Here is a 24211-nt window from a genome sequence, read left to right as displayed (position 1 = left end):
AGATCCTCTCAGTGGTATTTTCATGCCACGGTGCTGCTTGACGGCGCTTTGAAACTTATCGTTTCGCTCACGCAGAACTTCCAAATGCTGAATCCAGACTGGAGGCGATCCATGAGGGGTTGCTGCAGCTTCCCCCAGCACACTATGAAACCTTACGTTACATGATGGCTCACCTCAAAAGGTTAGTTTGTGTATTAAAGCGTTTATTCCTACTGCAATACTACAGTTTGCCCGAGTGGCATTTACCACTGTAAAGGTCTTTTAACTCACACACACACACACCCGCGTCCTCATACATTTCATTTTGCCTTAAGAAAATGTGGAAAACCTTGTAATCCTTCTGTTGTTTTCTTTGCAATTATGTACCATATAGAATACTGATAAAATACATAGAAATGTATAGTTGTAATGTGATCAAATGTGGGAAAGGATTGCTGCACTACATGCTCATTGTCTGTATTTACAATTAAATCCACAATTATTCATTTTCTTGGAATATTTTGATTTAAAGCTATTTTTATTATTCAAGTAGGTTGTTGTCTGATTGGAAATGTTCCAATGATTTCTCAGTAGGTAAAAAGAAAATGTAAAAGAGGTGTTATTTTAGAAAAAAAATCTTTATTTTATTTACAATGCTAACAAATATTAGCCATGTCTAAATTTATTCATTCCCTTCACTATTATTGGCATTACAGCAACAAAGCACTTCTTGTAAGTACATAGCAGCTTTTAGTATACCTCCACGTAACTATCATGACTATTTATCTCATGCAATGACCTTTAAGTCTTTGGGTTAGGAAGGCCTCTTTAGGATCGCCCTAATCTGTAGCTCTCTGTATAGATTCTCTATCAGACACAAGACACTGACTTGCCCACTTCAAAAATGTATATTTTTTGTTGGCAAATCATTTCTTTTCCCTCTTTAGCCGTGTGTTTTGGGTCACGATCATGCTAAACCCCAGACCTACCCTTAGCTCCTCCACACTAGCTGCAGAGAGCTGCTGTTTTCACCTGCTGAGCTGATTAAGAAAATTATCTTGTTGATTAATCTGGTTAATTAGGATGCTTTAGAGCAGCACGGACTATTTAGAAACGTATAGAATCGTAAATATTCCCATTGACTCTCACTATTTGGAGGTATAGGTATTGTTCGACATGCTCTTTTACCTAAAATGTAAGAAATTATTAAATTTATGTTTTTGTGGAGTTCAATTGCACATTGGAGAATCCTATTTTGAGACGCACACTGTATCCTTTCCACTGAAAAAGAACACGTTCAAGTTGAACGACTAGCACATCTGTATCTGCACTGCAAAAATAGAACTAAAAATAAGTAAAATTTTCTTGAAATTAATGTATTTGCCCTTGATTTGTGCAGGTAAATAAGACTATTTGCCAATGGAAATGGATTTTTGCACTTAAAATAGGAACAATTCATCTCCATCATCTTATTTCAAGTGCAGGATGTCTAATTATCTTATTTTAGGGGTAAAAATACTCATTCCATTGGCAAATAATCTTATTTACCTGCTCAAATCAAGGGCAAATGCATTCATTTCAAGAAAATGTTACTTATTTTTAGTTCTCTTTTTGCAGAGTGTAATTTTGTGCTTGGGTGTAAAACTACTGAAAGGTGGATTAGGATACAACATGTTTTAGGAATTTGGGAGAAATGACGTCAGTCTGAGGAGAACCAGCACCCGAATGAAACATTTCAACATTTAAATCTCTTTCTGTCCCTCTTTTGTTTCATCCTTTTAGGGTCACGACGTTCGAGAAGTACAACCTAATGAACGCAGAGAACCTGGGGATCGTCTTCGGTCCGACTCTCATGCAGCCTCCGGAGCAGAACGCTTTGACGACCCTGAATGACATGAGGCAGCAGAAGCTGGTGGTGCAGCTCATGATCGAACATGAAGATGTCTTATTCTGAGGGCAAAGGCCTGCAGAGATGGAGGCCACGGACAATTATTTATTCTGTCAAAGAGGAAAGTCAAGCCAACTGTATTTAAGTCAAGACTCTGAAATGTTTGCAAACGAAGCCGAACTTGAAACTTCTTTTTTTTTTTTTTTTTTTTTTTTTGCATGACGAATTTAGTTGGTTTTGTCGTTACTGTAAGTTTGGGGGTTTGCAAACTCAGCCAAGAGAAGAGTTTTTACATGAGGCAGTGGTTATGTATTTTTAATTCCTTTACGTTGTTTGTTCCCTCTGTCTATAATTTAAAGACTGTTGCTACCTGGTGTAGACTCAGTCGGGATGAAAGCACCCATGCGATGCACAGCACCCTCTACACTTATTGGCACAACTGGTAAAGATGTCTAAAGATAGATTCATCTTAGACTGAAAACTTTAGGAAATTCAAATCTTTGATTTAAGTACATTGACATCAATCCTAAGATCAAATTTTTTTAACGAAATCACCAGGGGCGCATTTATAGGCTTCACGACCCCATTTAGACGATAGAACAGCTCTTAGTCTTCTCCACATTTCACCAGGCTGGAGCAAACAAAGGGGGACATTTGACTATCTCTCTTCGTGCCACTTCTCTACATCGCCCACAGTCCTGGTTTTTCCTTTATTCTCTCTTCTTTTTAGCTCACCCTTCAGTATTTACATAGGAATTAGGTCTGGGGACTGAGGAGGACACGAAGAAGGTTGAGTTTATGTCCTGTAAACCATTTTATGTCTCGAGTGGCCCATCTGTTTTGGATCATTATCCTGCTGAAACACCCCCGGACCCCCGGACCGCACATTTTCCGTCCACCAGATTTTTATTCAAAACGCTGCGTAATATCAATGAGTTTGTAACGCTACCACTTAGATAAAGAGAAACAGGCCCACAGCATCACTCACCCTCCACCACTCGTAGCAGACTGAGTTATTTGCGAACAAAAAAGCTTGATCTAGATGTCGTCCGAGCAGCACAACAAGTTACCGTCCTATTGCCTCTCAGCCAGCTCCACACATCCAGGTCCGTGATAGCAGGACAAAAAGGCTTTATGCTCCTGCGCCTCCTTAACACAAGGTTTTCATCTAGATGGCGTCTAATGGTTGGAGACTAGACGACCCCAAGAGGTCAATCTTTGGTGCATTTCTCTAACCGCCTCCCTGTGTGAGGAGGCAACAGGAACTTTGGTCCACATCCAACCTTCTTTAGCCCCGTTTACGCTACCCTTTTTTAACCGTGCAGAGAACGGTCCGAGCTCGGTAATTGAGATAACTATCGAGTGTAAATGGAACGCAAACTGAACTGAACCGTGCCAGACACAACTGATCCGCACTAAATCTAGTACCAGTTCTATAGTAGGTCTCGGCCCGGTTATTCCCTGGCTCGGTTCTCTGATAACAAAGAGCGTGTGAGCAGACCGCGTCATCTCCTTACGGTCAGCTGACTAATTTCGCGGTTTCAGGCATTCATAAAAATACTGGCTTCCTTACCGTGCCACTCGGTTTCCAGTGATGATTCTGCTTAGCAGTGTGATGAACCTCAGCGTCTGTCGTTGTTTCCTGCGTCTGTAAATCCTTATTAGACGTTCGTTTGTCTTATCCACTTCCCAAAAGCCGACTCTGTCAAGTAAATTCACCAAAGGTTGCCTTCTTCGCCTGACTCTCCGCAAACAACGAAATATCACAATTATAACCAAACACAACTTCCTGAATGTTACGGGCGCCGCCATTTTTATTTGCTTGATTCCCTCCTTCAATCCTAGAGAGCAGTAGTACTGTAGATCGTCACTAGGAGGCGAGGAACCGTGCTAGCGTGATGTGTAAACGGTTGTAAGAACCAAGCTTGGCACGGTTAACTGATCCAAGCTCGGTCCGAACTCGGCATGGATCGGTCTAAAAAGCGTAGTGTGAATGGGGCTTATGTCACACCTCCATTTGTTTTGAACCGCTACAGAAATGGTTCAGCAACATTTATCTTGACAGGAGTTGTTTCGGGTTACGAAAATAGGTGGCAATCAATTCTAGACTGTACAGATCTACTCAAATTAAAGGTTAGGTTTTTTCTAAATGTCCATGTTATTTTGATGCTTTTCAACATCTTTACCATCTTTGGGGGCCAAAAGGGTGTAGAGGGCGCTGCGGGACCAGTGTGGATCCGAACTGAAGAAGGCCTGGTGCTGTTTAATCTCAACCTCGCAGGTCAGCCGGATGTACGCTCGCCTGTAATTTGTGGGAACACTGGAATGAGACGATGTAGATAAAGTCAGACTTAACATGTGTACTTAAAAAAAAAACAAGAGAGAGAGAGAAACGAGACATTCATGAAGCACTTTTTTTTTTTTGCATCAAGTGTAAAGATTTATTTTGTAAAGATGTTTGTGCTCTGTGTTTTCCTTCCAGTTTAATATAAGCGCTTGGAAATGCTTGTTGTTGTACCTACAGAAGGGTTCGAGACAGAAGAGCCGAGTCAGGGGAGAAGGAACATTTCTGGATCCCTCATTTCTGTGTTGTTTGAGGAACAAGCGGACACATTAAAACTCTAGTCCTCCATTTACGTCTTTTTGAAGGCCGCGCCACATTAGCCCAATTCCCACGTGCGGTGTTGCCAAATTTCCACGTGCAGACTTTCTTTGAGAAAATGTGTCGTTTCATTCTATTTGAAGCCAGTAACGTTGCTCGACGATGACCAGAAGGACCCCAGGAGGCGCCTGTGCCAAGCATGTTCCTCTCTCACATAGTCTCATGTGATTATCGAATCCTTTCTTACAGATCCATTTTATCGAAAATGTATTTTTGTGACGGTTGCAATTCAAATGTAATTTATGAAATGTTTTATTAAAGAATGTAAAACTTGAGTTTGAAATGGACGGGCCAGTCGAAGATTTGCTTTTTTTTATTTTTATTTTTTTATCTGAACTAGAGTCGAACTCCTGTTTTTTTATTTTTTTAAAGACCGTGAGCAAAAGCCAGAGCGCCTTTACAGTTTTCCTTCCCTGCTGTATCCCCCCCACTGATGGAGCTCTACCTTCACGCGTGTGGTGAGAAAAGGGTTGCATTTTCCCAGAGGCAAGATGAACTGCAGGAATGAGGAAAAGGAGGAATAAAAGTCAAACAGTGGTGCTCTTTGTGAGAGAGCTGCACCACAGTCACATCCTGCCCTGCTACTCCAATGCTCCCCTCTCTCTGAACTCTTCAGATTTCTGAGAGTGTTACTCATTCATGTCAACCGTCGTCAGGGTTTTTTTTGGAGGGTTTTTTTTAGACATACAGGAGAGCAAAACAATGATACCATTTTTTCCTCATATCTTTATATTTAAAGTTACACACACACACACATTTAAAGTTAATGCATAGAGAGTACCAGACTATACAAATAGACACTATCTTGCTTAAATAGATCAGTTGATAGCTGAGCAACCACTGAGGCTTTATAACCAATTGCACTCTTTCTTTCCTTCGTTGCATCATCGCTCAATTCCTGGAGCTGGTTTAGCTTCGTTAAATCAGATCTCTCATTCAGCTCTGTTCAACTGAGCTTGTAGGGTTTAAAAAAAATAATAATTTGGGGTTGGGATGGGGTGGGGGGTACGACAGGAGCAAAGCTGTTAGCAGTCCCACGCTTCAGTGGCTCCTTTGATCCGAGAAACAAACAGTCTGCTTCTTGTTGCTGGTTTTACCAGTCCCCTGACTGAGCCTCGAGCCGTAAGTCACATTTACTCCACATGTTAAGCAGCCCCTGCTTACCGGCCGTGGCACTGACGCTCTGCAGTTATTTTGGAGCGACATCAAGTGCTGCTGCGAGCCTCGGATCGGGCCGGTGAACCAGTACAATAACGATGTGCCTTTCAATGCATAATTTGAAGCTAGTAAAATAGAAAAGGCATCTCAATAAATTAGAATATCATTAAAATGTGAATTTATTTTAGGATTTTTTTTTAATATATAAAACTCCTAGACTTGTCACATATAGTGTTATAATTTGGTTTCTCTGAAGAAAAGGATACTACATCTTGAGAAATTTAGATGAATTTGATGATGACCTACTAAAAGGTATGTCCATGTACTTTACAGTATTTATATTTGATACATAGTGAGGGCTCCTGTTGCATGAACTCCTGCATCAATGCGGCCTGGAGCAGAGGCCATCGGCCAGGGCCTCAGTGGAGGTGTTGGGGAAGCCCAGGTCGCTTTACCATTTCCCTTCAGCTCATTGGCATCGTTGGGTCCGGTGTGTCTCATCTTCCTCGTGAAAACACTCCACAGATTCCCTGTGGGGTTTTAGGTCAGGCCAGGTTTTAGGTCAGGCCATTGATGGTCAACACGGTTGACCATCAGTGGCACTTTACATGACCCCCCCCCCCCCAAAAAAATGTTGTCACTGACTGTACAAACCTCACTGAACCTGTCCATGTTTGGTAAACTTCCCCCAAACTCTTGCATGCTCATTGCTTTACCATCATCCCAAGGCAGCAATTATCACTGTTGCTTGTGAGTCTTACATTTTTTCCTTCCACTTAACTTTTCATTCAGGTACGTCACCTTATGAAAAACCAACGAGTCCTTCAGAAAGGAGCTTGAGGGACTTCTCCTTGTTGATGTCTCAGTAACTGTCTTCTAGACAACTGCCAAGTCCCATTTTGTTGTTTTACGTATTTATATACGTTCTGGCATAATTTGGGTGCATCAATCACTAAATGTTAAAAGTCAGTATCTCGCAAGAGGTTTAAACAGTCATTTTGTAGTGTAAAAGTTTGGATGTCATTTCTGGCACCATGGAGCTTCAAACATAAGAAGACATGAAGAATTTGATTTTTTTTTTAAACATGTAGACTGCAAGCAAACATAATTTTCAAGTGACTTCTACTCACAGACATTCATACATAACATACGCCTCTGATAACAACTGATGCTTTACGTGACTATACTCTCAATTTGAAGAAAAAAAAAATATAGGTCAGTCAGCTACTGAGGGGGAGCAAGAATCGTGCATATTTAAGGTTTGGGAGGATTTAAAGAGATGAAAGCGTGTTACAACATAAAGTACACGAGTGCCCTCTAGTGTCCGATATGCGCAGAAGAGAACGAAAATCCTCCATTACTACAGAGTGAGACAAGTATATGAAAATTTCTTAACACAATGTAGTTTATTTCACTCAAAAAAACATTAAGCTTTTACAACAAAAAAATACTATAAGGTCTATATCTGAGGGGGCAATGGAAATATAAATAAAGTAGGAAATGCACAAAAGGAACATACAAATTGTAAATCAACTTAAAAATAAACATAAAACAAAACAACTGACCATGTTTTCAAAGTTAATCTATAAATCAACACATTTTGACGTTGAATCCGTCCATTCAGAGCTCATCATGGACTGAAGTGAACTCCCTGACCGATATAAAGCCGTCTTTGTCCTCGTCCTCGTTTTTGAAGATGTCCTCGACCATCACCTCATGATGTGTGTCATTAGGCGAGTAGCCGTGCTTTTCAAATTCCCTCTTCAAGTACTGCTTCACCTGAAAATGTGGACAGTGATGAGAACATTGTCTCCCAGTGATATTATACACTCTTGATACGGTCAAAAAAAAAAAGAAAAGAAAAAAGAAGACAGGTTCAAACCTCCTGTCGAGAGAGTTTCCAGTCGTCGTTGAGATCCATGTCCCGGAAAGACTCGTGGGACCTGGGACCGTTTCGGATCTCCATGAGCTCAATGTCAAAAATCAGGGTACTGCTGGGAGGAATCTTACCTGTAAACACACAAAAAAGTTATCAAAGCAGGTATAGATTCTTGAAAAATATTTTCTCCTCTAATTTTTCACATATTGTAACAATGTAGCCAAAAAACTTCCATGTGCAACCGGAGGGAAAACGCTAAATCTTTTCACATTTTTCAAAAATCAATACTTTCTCTGCAGATCTTTTTAGCGCATATCCTTACAAACTTTGCACAACTAGAGACATTCTCAGGTCTTACCCAGAGATTCTCAATTGGATGTAGGTCTGAACTTTGACTGGACCTTTCTAACACACAAATAGCCGGTTATCTAATAAATTGTAGCTCTGGCCGTTTGTTTAGAGCTCTGGTTTTGCTGGAAAAGCTGAACTTCCGCCCAACACTCGCAAAGTCTTTTGCAGGCTCCAACAGGTTTTCTTCCAGGAATTCCTTGTATTTCGTTTGATGGTGCAAACAAAAAAGTAAAAAAAAAAAAAAAAAAAAAAAAAAAAAAAAAAAAAAATTATATATATATATATATATATATATATATATATATATATATATATATATATATATATATATATATATATATATATATATATATATATACACACACAAAATCTATAGCTGTGTACACAGTAGACTGTGCGTTAATGGATATTTTCTGTAATAAACTTGACTGTCTTTTTGTAGACTCGCACTAAATTTATTAGCTAAGCCACGTCTGAAGGCAGCTGACTGTGTTGGATTTCTTTAAGGGGTAGAAGAGCAGAAGCGGCTGAATAAAAATGTCCACTCCACTTATCTGAATTTCAACTGTAAAAACAATTGATCGCCATTTTTCTCTTGCTGTGTGCTGCTTTGTGTGCATCTGCCATATAAAATTTTCCAACAAAACACATTTAGTGTGTGGTTGCATCGTGGCAAAAACACAGATTATAAATACCTTTTCTTTGCAATGTCTGTAACAATGAATGGATGTTTTTTTAATTTTTACTCAGAGTCTGAACTACCTTGTCCTTCCTTGCCGTATGCCAGTGATGGAGGGACGGTCAGCTTCCTGCGCTCTCCGGCACACATGTCCTGCAGACCTTTATCCCAACCTTTAAGCACCTCTCGGAGCCCAAGAGTGAACCAGACTGGATTTTTATCCCCATGTTTGCGGCTGCCAAAAGATCAGCAAGAGTTTATAGTCAAGAAGTCAAGATATTTGACATCACACAACAGTGGGATGAATCAATAAAATCACTAACAACAAATATTACTGCAGTGTGAATGAGTTGTCACATACCATTTGCATCCAGCTGCATATTTAAAAATCACATCAGTTGTTGGGGATCACAAATCTGAGTAATATCCTCTAAACCAACACTGTAGCATATTATACAGCAACAAAAGCAGCACTGTCAGCATCTGTTACCTGGAATGGAACATAGTGCCATTGCTCTCCAGGAATCCCTCGTAATGAACAAGAAGCATGTCTCCATACTTTGACTTTCTGTGACACATGAAAGGTTTGTGTATCACCTCGATGTTCACGTCGGGCTCGGGGAGTTTTCCTCCAGTGACAAAAAGGAACAGTGATGGCAATAAATAACAACGAGGAAACGGCACCATGTTTAAAGAAATGTGCTGAGGCTAGAAGAAAACGTCCATAAAAATATATATAGAGAGAAAAAAAGCTTTAAACTGTTACTTGCTAAGAAAAAAAATCCTTTACGTGGCAGCCAAACTTCTGAAGTAGGGTGCGCACCATTTGTCAGCCGGCGAGGCAGCCGCCGTTGTAAGGGCTGTGCAAATTCACCCCTAACAGGCTGAGCCTGCATTGATCTCTGTGTTCATAGGTTTACCACCTGTACGTCCTAAAATAAATGTAAAATAACTACAAGAATAAGTTTACTTTAATTTATCAACTTTTCAGTTAAATACATTATTTATGATCACACCTCCTTTTGGCACCTTCTTTTGATTATTGAGCCGATGTGACAAGTGAATTTCTCCACTGTAAGATCAATAAAGTCTATCTTATCTTATCTTATCTTATCTTATCTTATCTTATCTTATCTTATCTTATCATCACACACAGTAGCCTAATTTGCCACATAGGCGGTTGCTCAGGGTGGGATTAGAAAACTGCATGCACCAGCACCGGATTAAAAAAATATAGTTGTGCCCCAAACAAATTTTATTTTTCTTTATGCATGTGCTATATGTGGGGGTTGGAGTGCATATGAATGTGTGTTTGGGTGTCCTGTCTGTGTTTATCTTGCCACAGATCACCCGGTGAACCATTCATGCAACAACTGCCATTCATAATGCTGTGTTTGCTAGGTTATTTACATCTTCTTACATGTATTTTGTTCCCTTTAAACAACTGTGTTTTACTTTGACTGAATTTCGAGACATGGAGATGAAGATGATTTGCTGATGATCGCTTGTTTTACTGATAACCTTTTCCAATCTGACACTCGTGATTCACATGTAACATTTTAAATATAAAGGATCGCTAGTTTTTTTCAGCATGATCACCATTAATGTATCCCTTCCGAAAAATAAATGACACAAACAATTCAATATAATACATCTGTAAAACTGACTTGTGAAACAGTTCTAGCCTCGGAGTTCTTCCGTTTGTTCAGGGCCTTGTTTGTGTGCCAAGATAAAAAAAAATTTATCTTAAATAATAAATACATTAGTGAGCGTTAATGTAATGTAACATTTCAGCCCGTGTATTAGTTAGCAGGCGACTCCTCCTTCACCAACACGTTATCAGTTCATCCGCCGGCCGACTGTTAAGGAACATGGCCACTGTTTGGACGTTGGCCCTCCTCCCGCTACCATTGGTTGAATTATTTTAGTCCCACCCACTACCAATTTCCTCTGTTTCTATTGGTCCTGCTAAACGCCAGTCACTACAGTCCACGCCTTAATCCCGCCTCTCTTTGACGTAGGCAGAAAGAGCGTCTTCCATGATTGGTTGGACCTTAATTCACGAAGACGTTTACGTACTATTGTTGACGTAATCCAAATGGAAAAACTAAGGACGCCGCTCCGCAATTCACATTTCTGGGCCCAATGGAGTCGCCGTAATCAGCTGTGCCACACATCTTGCGATAAACAAGTAATGAACGGTAAAACGGACGTAATTAAAAAATGGAAGGCATGCTGTATAAGTGGACCAATTACATCAGCGGTGAGTGCACGTTTTAGTTAAGACGTGTTTTTTTTTTTTATCGTAGAGCTTGTCAAATGGCAGCTAGCGTCACGAATACGCCAAAAAGCTCACTTGAATTGAGTTTGAGATGGGCAAGCTAACGTTAGCTACAGTCAGCTATTAACTTTAGGACTTTATTCATCTGTGTAAAGAGGATTGGGGTCGCTTACCTTGCAGTGCGAGCTGTTTGACGTTATTGTGTTGTTAAAATAATTAAAAAAATAAATCTTAAGCCCTAGCATAGCAAGTTGGGCTAGTTTCCAGTCCCATCTGTCATTCTAATCTGATTTAGCCAACTGATTAGTTGTTGCTAACTCAACGTAAATAACTCCGAACATTAATGGAGCATTTTGATGTGCTTACATTTCAAACGTAATGTGTCGCTTGTAAAGTCAGAAACTTTAAACTGGAGCTGTTCTGTTTCTTTTTTTTGTTGTGTTTGTGTATTTTAAAGGCTGGCAGCCTCGCTGGTTTGTCCTAGACGGAGGAACTTTGTCATACTATGACTCTCAGGAGGATGCGTGGAAAGGTTGCAAAGGCAGCATCAAGATTTCGGTTTGTGAAATCCAAGGTCAGCGAGGCTTGTTCTTCCTCTGTCCGTTGTGTCACTGTCTGTGTTTTTTAGTCATTTATTTATGTGTGCGTGTGTGTACTGACGTTTTGTGTTTCCATCTGTGTTTCAGTTCACTCCTCTGACTCCACACGTGTGGACCTGATCATACCAGGAGAGCAGTACTTTTACCTCAGAGCCATCAATGCTGCGGAGAGGCAGAAATGGCTGGTGGCGCTGGGCACAGCCAAAGCCTGCCTCACCGACAACAGAACCAAGAGAGAAAAAGGTGTGCGAATACATAATTATATAACAAATGGGGTTTAATATATATATATATATATATATATATATATATATATATATATATATATATATATATATATATATATATATTAAGCCTTTCTGTAAGACTGTGTCATGCAACAACTGTACACAATCCTTAATATGAGCGTCTCTGCACTATAGATGCACCGATCCAGTTTATCGGCCGATACCGATCCGATACTGCTGTTGAATGAATGAACCGTGTACCTTGCCCTGTGAGTGAAGGCATCAGGCGTGACATAAACATAGTTAAAAAAAAAAAAAAAGGTCTGTGTGCTATTTAGCATGGTGCTTTAGGAGGTGCTTAATTAAGTTTGTGGTGTTGAATTTACCAACTTTATCACCACCCCTCGCAGTTTTCACGTTGCAGATGCTGCATGTCGCAGTCGGACTTGTTGGCGTTGGCGATTTCGAAATGTTTCCAAATAGCCGATTTGGCTCGGTCAAGTGCTTGCTACATGTTGCTCTGTGTTTGCTCATCGCTAGCTGCTGTGTGTGCTCTGCGTGATGACGTAAATCGGCGGCGCAAACATAGAATTGAAGTGACTAGATCGCTGATATTGATAAAAGAAAAGAAAAGAAACGACTGGGTCGGAATGCTGGATCGGCGTCATTCATCCGATATCCGATCCAGCTAACTAGTCGATATCAGATCAGCTATCGGATTGGTGCATCTCCACTCTGCAGAACCTCAACACCTGCCCTCCTTTCTAAATTATTTAATCTATCTATCTATCTATCTATCTATCTATCTATCTATCTATCTATCTATCTATCTATCTATCTAGACCCATTCAATAAATTAGAATATTACAGAAAATTTCCTTTGCTTCAGTAACTCAATTCATTAAGTGCTTCACTCTGTTAATTACGCACTAGATCAATTTCCCACAAATATGTTTTCAAAACTTTATTTATGTTCATTATGATCGTTTGTTTGGCTTGCAGCAAATGAAAACACAACATTTAAGATTAGAATATTATTTCAGACCAGTAAAAAAAAAAAGTTTTACTATAGAGAAGTGGCCTTAATCAGAAGTATATTTAATACTTGTTTAAGGGTTGTTACTTTAAAAAGGTACCTTTTAATCTGACAAACAAAAACTAGTTTATTAAATAAAGCTGTAGTAGATGGATCAGCTATAGGACGACGGCCCAACTTTAATGATAATCTTTTTTCCCCCAAATTTTAAACAGTTGCTCTTTAGGATAATTATGTGCATTTTTTGCCTGCATCCTCTGAGCTTTTTTTTATTTTCAGTATTTTTTTCTTTCTACTTTCCTAAGCATGCACTGATCTACATTTTTAGCTAAATTTAGAGAAGAACTCAGAAAAACAACCTTCCTGAAGCGTCTTGGAAATCTTTGTTGATTGAAAGTAAAATAAGTCTAAACAACTTAATTGGTTTAACCCTTGACAGACTATGAAGGTACCCGTACGGGTTTTACTGTAACAGATAAGCAAAATTCATACATGCTAAGAAATTAATTTACGGTAAAAACTGTTGTGAAGAACTGAATATCTAAATAGCTGACAGCTGTTGTGTTTTGTTTTGTTCCTCCTTTTTTTTTTTTATGATCGCAGAACTTCAGGAGAACACCGAGGCATTAAAAACAAAGATGTCCGAGCTCAGATTGTACTGTGACCTTCTTCTCCAGCAAGTAAACAAAATCAAGGAGAATGATGAGCTGGGAGAAACGGCGGAGGTACGGGTAACGTTTGGGTTTGAGCCGATGAAATTAGAGAAGCTGCTGGTTGTGTGAAACGGCGGCTGGCACGCCTCAGTCGCAGTCATTTAAACCGCTGTGCTCTTTCACTTACCGGGGAACCAAGGAGCCCCGGTTATCACAGATTTTGTTAGTGGTCGGCCAACCACATCCCTGTCAGCGCGGTGATAACAGGTGCTGGGTCCGAGCTAATCTGTCCATTACGTCCTGCTGTTTTCAGTCTGGTGTCGACTCTGGAAACATGGTGAAGTCGACATGCACCACCTTCCTTAAAACCCTGGAGGAGTGCATGCAGATCGCAAACCGTACGTTTAATACAGACCCGGGAACGCACAGTCCGCCAGGAACTCCTCCCGTGGCGGCGATCAAACCCCTGAAGGTACGTTTTTTTCCTTTTCAGACCGCCCAGTTTATCAGCTTGACACGATACAGGCCTGTATCCTGGAAATGATTCCAAGCTCTGTACTTTGTTTTCCCTCCAGATTAAACATGCCAACCATGCAAACCTGAACCTCGCAGATAAGTAGGTTCCTTTTCGTGCAACATTGTCCTCATTCTGCCTGAGAGTCTTTTTAAGATTCATTACACTTATAGTCTTAATCTGATGCTGACGTTTTGGGTTGCTAATAAAGAGCAAATGTAATTTCTGATATTATGCCACTACAAGAGCGGTCTAAATATACATTCTGAAGAGTTTTGTGCCGACATCTCAAAAGTCACTCCCCGTTCTTCAAATTTCCTTTGTAGGTGGAAAGATTTGACTGAAACCCCTGGAGAAACAATTGCACACGACAAGCAGAGCCTCGACTCTGGAGCTGAAGGACAAGACGAGCCAGATAGATCAGAACATCACCCTTCCCCATCAGGTCGGTCGGGTCTCCTGTCTGCATTACACCCTGAAACGAAAGTCTTCTTTGCATTCCACAGATGTTTCCCTTTTAACACGCAGGATCTCTGCGGCTTAAGAAGTGAAAGGAGGATGCGGGGAAACCTCTGTTTGTTTCCAGGCTGTTTTGAGAATTTGACTCGACTACAAGAAAAGCATCACACTTAGTAAAAGATTAGATAATTACTTGGGTTTAAAGTATACTAAAGTGGGCGATAAACTACACTGAAAGTTTTATGTTCGTTTGTTTTCCTCCAAAAAATTTACCAATATAACTAGTTATAAGAACATATTCTAGATCACCTTTTAGGATACAAATCATAGTGCTTCACTGCAGTAGAACATCAGAGATGAAATATCAAGTCTAAATACAAGCAGAGGGCGAAGGGGTAGAGCCCACGGCGCATGTACAGAGGCCTCGGTCCTCAATGCTGCCGTCCCTGGTTCCCAGTCCCCTTAGTCCCTTTAAAAACTGCTTCATCTACCAGTAATCCGAGTGGTTTAACCAGCTTGTCAACTTTAAATTTTAAACTTTGTGTCGTGAACCGGTTTTATGTTGGTATTTTGTACAAATTAGGCTAAATGTTATATATCGTATATATAGATTTTAGTGAGTAGTTTATCATGCGCCTTTATATAAAAGCTTGTATATATTAAAAAAAACAAAAGCATTTCTTCTTGGTTGCAAATTATAATGCTATATTGTAAGATGCAAATAAAAGAGGTAAATGCAAATAGTCACAACTCCGCTTCCATAATACTATTAGAGTTACACAATAACAGGCTTTCCTTGCTTGGTTTTACACAGTTGTATTGTGAAATAATGATTTTAAGCAAAGCTAAACTGTAAATACTCTGATTTAGGAAGGGGGAATTGACTATTTCTGTGTGTTTTGACGCCTGACTTGATGATCACCAGCTGGTGTTGTCTCTTGCCTGAAGTTATTTCCCAAATATGCCGACAGATCTTAACAGACACCTGCTCGGGTTGGGGGCTGGAGGTCTGTTGGCTAACTGGGATTAACAGTTCACAACAAATGTCATCTCAAACATGCTTTACAAGACAAACAGATAAATGCACTTATGTACAATAAACACGTTCCCATCATAGATAAATTTAATAACATAAATGATATAGTCTGATCCTAGTAATCAAAAGTCTTTATTCCATTATGCAACCATAAAGAAAGTTTGGTGAGACGCCGGCTCAGAATTCACATGTAACGCTAAGACATGAATCAAAGACATAATGTTCAAGTTGAATGTACCAACAGTGTAAATTATGTAAATGTGGATGTAACAGGCTGACTTTACTGGAGAAGTTAAAAAGTGTGCAAATAGTCATTAGCGAAATTTTTAATTTCTAAGTTAAATTACTGCACTTTGAATGGATATCGAAATACGCACTCCTTGAGAAACTAAAAGTGTGCAAAAAGACGTTGGAATGAGAGAGACGGCGTAAATAATTCAATTCAATTCAGTCAGATCAAGAACCTGTGGAACCAGTAGCATGTCTGTAACATGTACCAGACTATGAACTGGGCTGTTGGGTGGTTTCATTCTCTGCAGGGGGCGATTGCCTCCACGGCTTTGAGAAATAAACTGTTATTAAGTCTGTTTTTGATTTAATGTTCCTGAATCATTTACCTGATGAAAGTGGGACAAACGGTGCATAGCCCAGTTGGGTGGGATCTGTGGCAATGTTTCTGGCCTTATTCTGAACTCTTGCAGCATAAATCGGGTCTAGAGCTTGTAGACGGCATCCCACAATCCCTTGCGCTGACCTCACCACCCGTGTTAGATCCTTTCTCACTGTGAACACAACCCTGTGGCATGTCAGTGTTAAAGATCAGCAGGGCAGATGTAAATTTCCCTATCCTCACCACCTGGGGCCTGTTGGTGAGGAAGTCACTGATCCTGGAGCAGAGCGGCGCAGATAATCCCAGGTTGTGGCGCTTCAGGGCCAGCATGTCTGGAAGCACATGTGTTGAAGGCCGAGCTGAGGTCCACAAATAGCATCCTAACAAAGGTGCTGGGATGCTGCAGATGAGTCAGAGCCGTGCGAAGTGCTAATGAGACGGCCATCCTCCGTTGGACGAGTCTCCCTGTAGGCGGACTGCAGGCGTCTTGAAGCTCCTCATGATAACTGGGTCAGAGCAGCAGGACGGTAACCAAGTTCAGTTTATTGTCTTATTGGTAGATAGTTTTCTGTGTAAGGAGGCTCAGCTGGTTGCAACAGAGTAAGCTGGGCTCCTTGGAAAAGTATTCATACCCTGTGACCTTTTTCACATTTCGTTGTGTCACAACCTTCAGCTTTAATGCATTTTATTGAAATTAACCACGAAAGAAACAAATTAGTGCATAACTATGAAGTGAAAAGTAAACGAAAGGCAGTTTTCAACATTCTTCAGAAAGAAAAATCCGAAAGGTTTGACTTTTAAATGGATTTAGGCCCCCGCCCCTGAATCGACTCTTCATATTATCGCCTGTTGCTGTAATCACAGCTGCAAGCCTTTTGAAATTTTTTCTCTACCAGCTTTACGCATCATATAGACTGAAATCAGAGACCCCTTTAGGCCGTCTCTCTTCTCAAATCGATGAAGCTCAGGGAGACGAGATGAAGAGCATCTGTGGATTTTTGGTCTGGACTTTGATTAGACCAAATAATCATACTTTGATCAGAACCCCTCTGCTAGATGTTGAATCTCACCACGTTTGAACTCTGACCAGGTATCCTGTCCTTTGCTGAACTGTATGATTGACGTTGCATCACAAGTATTTTCGGGTTTTTATGATGCAGTGAAGAGGTATTTAATTGTTTAATCTCTCCCAATAACATACAATGCGTTCTGTTTTGTGCAACGCAGACAGCGAAACATCCATCGTCGGTCGAGAGCAAGGCCAGCCTGCCGCGCACGTTACCCAGAATGCCCCTGAGATCGACAGCGGGGACCACCCGGCAGAGGGAGAGGACCAGAAAGCTTCGGATCAAAAGAGAAATGACAGAGGACTGCGCGAAGGAGACCAAAGCGAAGAGCGCGACGGCGAAACAGGAGGAAAGGACGCCGCCTCGCCCGAGCGCCAACAGGACGCTCTCCTAGACCAAGAAGCGGGCGGAGATCCGTCCAACAGCCCGGGCCACTCGTCGGAGTCGGACACAGAGCAGGTGGACACTTTCTTCAACACGATGAGTCACAGGTATGAAAACGCCGCTCAGGAAAGTGCCAGCTCTCAGGAGTCTACAGGTACGGCGTGATCGCCTGTGGTGTTACTGTCACACTTTAGGCTACTCGTTTAGCCGCCGAGCTTTCGCTGCGTCTGTTAGTTTGTCTGCACATAATTTATTTCAGTATGTACCAGATTAGACAGTATTACTCTTAGTACATTTAATAAAAGTGTTTAATCGTCGAGTTCTCTCCCTATCACGCGACACAGAGAGGCTCTCGTCTCGGATTTGGGTTGGTAGGAGTTTGTATTGTTCTCTGAGGAATCCCCCAACATGTTCTGCTCTCTGGCTTTCAAACACCAAAACATGTCACCAGTGTGTTTTGTTATATTTTCTGTCATTAATAATAATGAAAGTATGTTTATTTGTAGACGAAGGAAGCTCGGTAGTCTCAGGTTTGGCCAGATTTTATCTGGTGACGTGTTCGAATGGCTTCTCTGACATGATGTGGATGTTTGTACCTCCTTCTCTTTTTCTGTCCTGAGTTGAACAAATAAAATAGAAGCTGTTGACTTGCATCTAATATATTGTCCTCTTTGAATCTGTTTTTTGTTATTTTTTATTTTTTTTTTAGATTTAGTGATATGAGACTGGATGACGACAATGGTATTCCTTCACAAGAGTTTTTGGACTCATGCTATGCAATAGTGCCTGTATTAGGTAGGCTGGTCACTTATAGTCTCTCCTCCATGCTAATCTGTCTCCTGCTCCTTGTTCATCCTACCCATGTCTGCATCCTATGCTCATTTCAGACTCTTCCACTTTCCTAAAAAAAAAAAAAAACTCTCCTCCTCTTCTTCTTCTTCTTTTCTCTTATTTTTGGTGCATGCCACTTTGTCCCGGATTCATCCTTTTGCTTTTATGCCCTGCGTTAATTTCCGCTGCACTCAAACATGACTTACAAGGCCTTTTTTATTTGTTTGTTGCTTAACAACGAGGCGCATGTCAGGGTTTATTATGCCGCTGGACTCGTGCAGTAAGTAAATGCAAAGCCTCCAACACAACATGCTGCCTGCTTGGCGACGCACCAGAAAGCAGCAGGTATATTTACATTTCTATCATATCACGAATGCAGCGGTGCGCCGTAGTTTTAAAGGTTCTCCAATTTGCAGGTATTTCGCCGTATTTCCAATCCTTTTATGAAACTGTTCTGTTATACAATTCAGATACACAGGAAAGTAGAATCGCTTGAAAAATGGATTTGTGAAGCTGCAGAAGCTTTGTTGGTCCACAGAAATGGACTAAGGGACACACAACCTCAAGCTTTTAAGATCAGGTTTTATTCTGAACTCTCCTCCAGATTAACTGGGAGAAGGAGTCCGTTATCATCTTGGTTTGGCGTTACTACCTGTGATACATCCATCCATGTGCTGTGTAAGCCTAGTAAATCACAGCAACGCTGCATCCTTGCCGTCACCGGTTAGGGAGACCTAATTCAGATTAATCCACCACCGTGTCGTCAGTCACATTGAAGGACCTCTATCTGTCCTGACAGCCACCTCAGTCCCCATGACGATCTATGTAAGCACTTTAATTACCGTATTTAGGAAATACAGAAAATAAAGTAGGAAGACTGCAGTAAAAATAGAAATGCATCATGATTTTCCCAGAAATTCTTCATATATAACCCTATATTAGCTTTTCATGGAAAGATAAAATGACATCATTGATTCTAGAGATTTTCTTTCATGATGATCACCCGTCTCTCTGGTTTTCGAGAGTATCTTAGAAACATGGTTTCTTTGTCTAATCATATTTATTCCGTATAGAAACAGAAAGTAATCGATTCAAACATTTCTAGACATGCGGATCAACTTATACAGAGTTTTTCCCACACCATCTACTTTTACATCTTTACCGGGGGGCCAGAAATTGTCTAGAGTCTGAAACATGATAAATAACTAACTGACTGATTGGAAATTAGACATAAGTTTTGCTCACCTACAAACTGTCCATGCACTATAAAAGTGAACCTTGAGAAGCAGCAGTGAAGTTATGATGGACTCTCTCTTCTCAGACAAACTGGGCTCCACCGTTTTTGCACCAGTTAAAATGGATTTTGTTGGAAATATTAAGGTAAGATTTAAAAGCTTATTGTTTTAATCTTACTATGGTATCAAATTTCATCATTGTAAATGTTGATCTGGTTTTATGTGACAAGGTCTTTCATGTGTGAGATTTAGCCCAAAAAAAAATCAAATATTTAAAATGTTCTCTTTTTCTTCAATTTGCTTTGCGTATTATTGCATTCCCTTTTAAATTTAACTAGTTAAAAACTTTTTAGTTGGTGAAAATCATTGGCTAGACTGCATCCACTTGTTTCAGACTAAAGGCTGCATGACTCTGTTTCTGTAGAAGATTCAGCAGAAGCTGATGTCCGACCCGGACGGCTTCCCCACCCTGCAGTCCATCGTGCTGCACGAAGTGCAGACAAACGTTGCCCAGGTGCGCAACTCCGCGACCGAGGCTCTGCTGTGGCTCAGACGAGGCCTCAAGTTCCTCAAGGAGTTTCTGTCGGGGGTCAATGCAGGAGAAAAAGACATCCAGGCGGCACTGAGTGAGTCTACTTCTGTGATTTCAGGGGTGCACGTGTGCAGTGATCTTCAAATATGTGCAACTTTATCTGTTTTCTGTCGGTTCTATGGTCTATTCTTCTTATTGTGCCCAGATAACGCTTATGGGAAAACTCTCCGGCAGTACCATGGCTGGGTGGTGCGAGGTGTTTTTGCTGTAAGTATTTCTGACACTAAGGGCTCCTACATGCTACAAAAGCGTCAAATATTAAAATTTATTTCCAGGTCAGGATCAGTATGAAGAAGAAAACAGACAATAGAATTTTTTTTATATTTCTTTAATTTATGCCATATACATTCATAATCTGCCCATCCTTTTGTTCTTTATCCATTCATCCATTTGTTTTTTTTACTACTTATCTGTCTGTTCATCCATCCATCCATCTACCTACCTGTCTATTATCTGTTCATCTTTAAGTTTGTCCTTTTATATGTCTTTACTTCCATTAGTCTCATTATTCTGTTTGTCCATTTGTCAGTCTACCCATTGGTCCATCTTTCTCTCCAGCTGTCCGTCACTGTATCCATCTGTGCCTTTATTCATCCACCTCTATTTTTCCATCCGTCCATCTTTCCAATATTAATTAGCTATACATCTGTCCATTGGTCCATTCTTCTATTGATGACATAATTCACTTGTGTCTATACTTGTCCTGTTAGATCTAAGTGCTGCATTCGATACAGTTGATCACAATATTATCGTAGAAAGACTTGAGCATACTGTAGGGATTAAGGGGAAAGCATTAGGCTGGTTTAAATCTTAGCTGTTTGACAGATTCCAGGTTGTTCATGGTAATAATAAATCTTCTTCAAACTCTAGGGTCACCACATAGTTCAGTCCTAGGACCAATTCTCTTTACTATATATATGCTTCCAATTGGTAAAATTATCAGACAGCATTAATTAATTTCCACTGTTATGATGACACTCAGCTATATTTATCCATAAATGCTGACAAATCCGATCAATTACTTCGATTACAGGCATGTCTTCATGACATCCAAACCTGGATGATTTCCTGCTTTTAAATTCTGACAAGACAGAAGTTGTCATCTTTGGATGAGAGTCCTCAAGAAATAAACTTTTTGATCAATCATCTAATCTGGATGGCATTAAATTGGCCTCTGGCAATAAAGTAAAAAACCTTGGTGTTACTTTTGACCAGGACATGTCATTTAAATCCCATATTAAACAGGTTTCCTTTTTTCACCTTCGGAATATCGCCAGAATTAGAAATATTGTGTCCAGGAGTGATGCTGAAAAACTAGTCCATCCATTTTTTTACTTCTAGGCTGGACTATTGTAATTCTTTATTATCAGGAAGTCCACAACATGCAGTTTGAAGCCTTCAGCTGATCTCTTCATAGTAGGTACACCTGGTCTGGCCTTCTGTGAGCTGTGACACCATTCAGGGGAGGCAGATCATCCACTATTACCATATAACATAGAAAGGATTCCTGGATCAATGTGTGCTTCTGTGCTTTTTTGTCTCTCTTGTTGTGTCTCTGTTCTGTCTTCTGTAACCCCAGTCGGTCGAGGCAGATAAGCGTTCACACTGATCCTGGTTCTGCTGGAGGTTTTCCTTCCTGTTAAAGGGGAGTTTTTCCTCTCCACTGTCGCTTCATGCATGCTCAGTGTGAGGGATTGCTGCAAAGCCATCAACAATGCAGACAACTTTCATCAAGACTCAATGCAATCTGCTGGGTTTCCTTAAATAGGAAACATTTGGACCAATCTGTCTGTATGATTTGATTGAATTTGACTTTGTAACGTGCCATGCGATGACATGTGTTGTCAATTGGCGCTATATAAATAAAACTGAATTGAATGATTGGCCCATCTATCTCTATTATGTTTCTATGCCCATTATTAATTGGTCTGTCCATCCATCTATCCATTCGACCCTGTGTCTGGCTCTGTCCATCCATCTATCTGTATTTCTTTTCATCAATGCATCCTTCCTGCACCCCTTATTGTTTCCAGGTTGTTGTTTTCTCAGGTCCCATATTAATAGCCTGACTGCTTAACTATTGTATTTCCATTTTGAAGATGATACAGAAAGAGTTACAAACGTGGACAAGCATTAGAATTGTCTAGGAACTATAGAGGATGCCTCGTCTTGAAGTTTGACAGCCGACTCACGGCTGTTCCTTTTGTTTTACCTCAGCTGGCGCTGCGAGCTGCCCCGACCTACGAGAGCTTCACCGCCGCCTTGGTGTCGAGAGAGGGCGACGAGCTGCGGAGCGAGTTTACCAGCAGCATGCACAGGGACCTGGGAGCGTACCTCCCTGCCATGGAGAAGCAGCTGGCCATCCTGGACGAGCTGTACGAAGAATACAACCTGGAGTCCGACGAGGTGGTGTGAAACCCCACGGAGAGATCGTCCGGCTGCCAGGAACAACGGAGCCTCCCTGACGTTCAGAGCTGAAAGGAAGGCGCCAGACGCTACTCAGTGCCGAGAGCATACGTCACGGCATTCAGAGGTTACCCAGCAGTTAAGGGAAGAAGAGAAGAGATTATTAAAGCCCACAAAGGGCGTGTCCAAGCAAAAAGTAACAACTGAAATGAATATTTCAGGTCTAGGTTAAAAGACCAGTGGCAGTGAAAGAAAGGGTTCTGCAGAGCACAGCCATAGTTGTACATGGTGCCACTTCTTCCTGATTACTGTTTTTTTTTATTTTATTATTGTTGTGGCATTTTATGATTTTCAGGTAAATAACTCTCTAGTATTTATTTCCAGATACATCCCTGGATTTTTTTTTTTTTAACTCTTTGATGTCATTAAAAATGCTTTAATTTGGCGTCATGAAACATGGTTTACCATGTAAGAGCACAAAGCACTTGGGGCAAAAATAAACACAGTCATAGTGTTACAGCATTTGTTAAATGTCTCCAGTATTTGATATTGATTGACAAGACTGACGTCATTACGTTATGCTAGCTTTTTCTGTATTCTTTTTTTGTTGTTTTTTTTTTTTTTACTGTGGCTGTGAACATTTTTATTTTTGTTGTAAATTATAAATAATGTAAATTGTTTCCCTGAAGTCACCTGTAATTTAACCAGACGCTGGCTTTATATTACTTCTCATTGTGTCAGAGTTCAACGGGACCAAAAAGGAGACGCGTCCGCCTCCGCCGCCTGTCCGGTGAAGCCGCACAAACGAAAAGCCTTTGCATACGATGCATTTTTAACTACTCGTGGTGTCATTGATCGCATTTTACACGTGTCTGGATTCTCGACATGCCTCCGAGTGAATGAATGAAGAATTGGCTCCACGGCGCATGTTTTATTGTGGGCATGTTTTGGTTCATTAAAGCAACACCGGCACCATCAGGGACTGAAGACGAGCCAAATGCTCAAATCTTGCCAAATGGATTAAGAGTACTAAAATGACAGTTTAAATTGGTATTAATTTATTTTTTTTATCTTTTGTGTCTCCTGACAGTAATAGGAATTTTAAATCATCACATTTTGTATTCTTACCCCTCTCGCCTCGTTTTGCTCCACCGCTTAAAACGATGCAATGAATGGGCGCATTCATTTAGGATCAGACGGATGATAACGACTGCAATGCCGGGTTGGGTTTTGCGGTGAGGACTAACTGTGTGGCACAATAACTGTGAATGACATAAAACTGCTTGTAAACCTCATTAAAGGTTTTCGTAGAAGTTGTGCAGCAGACACGTTTTTCGGTAGCATATGAGGGTCATAGGTATTGTGCTGTTGTAATATTACAACCCCTCCCCCAAAAAAGGAAATGCTTTGTATGAATGTTTATAAGATGCTATTTGATTTTTACCCAATAAATATGATTGAAGAGCTCTAGATCTGCTGCAACTTTATTTAAAAATATGCCTCCGGTCTGGTTTACTGGCACTGCCAACATGGAGGGCAGCTCATCGCCCCATGGGTCACTCATAACCCTTTCAGGTAGAACCGCTGCACATTTATTCGGGTTTAAGAAGCACAACTCTGTCACTCTTCTAAACAAAGTGTTAAAGAGAAAATGAATCTCTTTACATAATATTCCTTTTATCACC

General features: G+C 40.6%; 3 protein-coding genes across 3 annotated transcripts in view; 2 read left to right on the top strand and 1 right to left on the bottom strand.

The window, feature by feature from the left end:
* LOC105926375 (beta-chimaerin) overlaps positions 1 to 2164 on the top strand; it is a gene marked incomplete in the record, with an annotated part of 68983 nt that extends 66819 nt beyond the window's left edge. Inside the window, 2 exon segments of the mRNA XM_036132775.1 lie at positions 76 to 181; positions 1762 to 2164. Of these exon segments, the coding sequence (XP_035988668.1) occupies positions 76 to 181; positions 1762 to 1933 (278 nt within the window).
* A 4906-nt stretch (positions 2165 to 7070) lies between these two features.
* Positions 7071 to 9421, bottom strand: fkbp14 (FKBP prolyl isomerase 14). The gene is made up of 4 exons (XM_036132771.1): positions 9087 to 9421; positions 8680 to 8831; positions 7570 to 7697; positions 7071 to 7466 (listed from the first exon to the last, which is right to left on the bottom strand). Exons 1-4 carry the CDS (start codon positions 9281 to 9283, stop codon positions 7308 to 7310), a joined length of 636 nt encoding a protein of 211 aa, XP_035988664.1. The 5' UTR covers positions 9284 to 9421; the 3' UTR covers positions 7071 to 7307.
* Positions 9422 to 10687: 1266 nt separating this feature from the next.
* plekha8 (pleckstrin homology domain containing, family A (phosphoinositide binding specific) member 8) lies at positions 10688 to 23996 on the top strand. Its single transcript, XM_012862671.3, has 13 exons — positions 10688 to 10859; positions 11335 to 11451; positions 11564 to 11719; positions 13343 to 13464; positions 13706 to 13864; positions 13968 to 14008; positions 14233 to 14351; positions 17239 to 17569; positions 18172 to 18257; positions 19615 to 19673; positions 19953 to 20154; positions 20266 to 20327; positions 22338 to 23996. The coding sequence occupies exons 1-13, from the start codon at positions 10820 to 10822 to the stop codon at positions 22533 to 22535; spliced, it is 1692 nt and encodes a 563-aa protein (XP_012718125.2). The 5' UTR covers positions 10688 to 10819; the 3' UTR covers positions 22536 to 23996.
* Positions 23997 to 24211: the final 215 nt, after the last annotated feature.

This window comes from Fundulus heteroclitus, chromosome 3, assembly GCF_011125445.2.
Source record: "Fundulus heteroclitus isolate FHET01 chromosome 3, MU-UCD_Fhet_4.1, whole genome shotgun sequence".
In the NCBI taxonomy this organism is placed as follows: Eukaryota; Metazoa; Chordata; class Actinopteri; order Cyprinodontiformes; family Fundulidae; genus Fundulus; species Fundulus heteroclitus.
The sequence above is the reverse complement of the archived record's forward strand: the minus strand, read 5'-3'. Positions and strand labels throughout refer to the sequence as shown.

Bases quoted from the DNA above. Each gene is read 5' to 3' on its own strand.
- fkbp14 (XM_036132771.1), bottom strand. From the start codon at position 9,283: ATGGTGCCGTTTCCTCGTTGTTATTTATTGCCATCACTGTTCCTTTTT. The intron at 8,832-9,086 runs GTAACAGATGCT...ATCTTTTGGCAG, and splicing joins GGCACTATGTTCCATTCCAG to CCGCAAACATGGGGATAAAA. The intron at 7,467-7,569 runs GTTTGAACCTGT...CCACATTTTCAG, and splicing joins GGAAACTCTCTCGACAGGAG to GTGAAGCAGTACTTGAAGAG.
- plekha8 (XM_012862671.3), top strand. From the start codon at position 10,820: ATGGAAGGCATGCTGTATAAGTGGACCAATTACATCAGCG. The intron at 13,865-13,967 runs GTACGTTTTTTT...TTTTCCCTCCAG, and splicing joins CGGCGATCAAACCCCTGAAG to ATTAAACATGCCAACCATGC. The intron at 14,352-17,238 runs GTCGGTCGGGTC...TGTGCAACGCAG, and splicing joins ACATCACCCTTCCCCATCAG to ACAGCGAAACATCCATCGTC.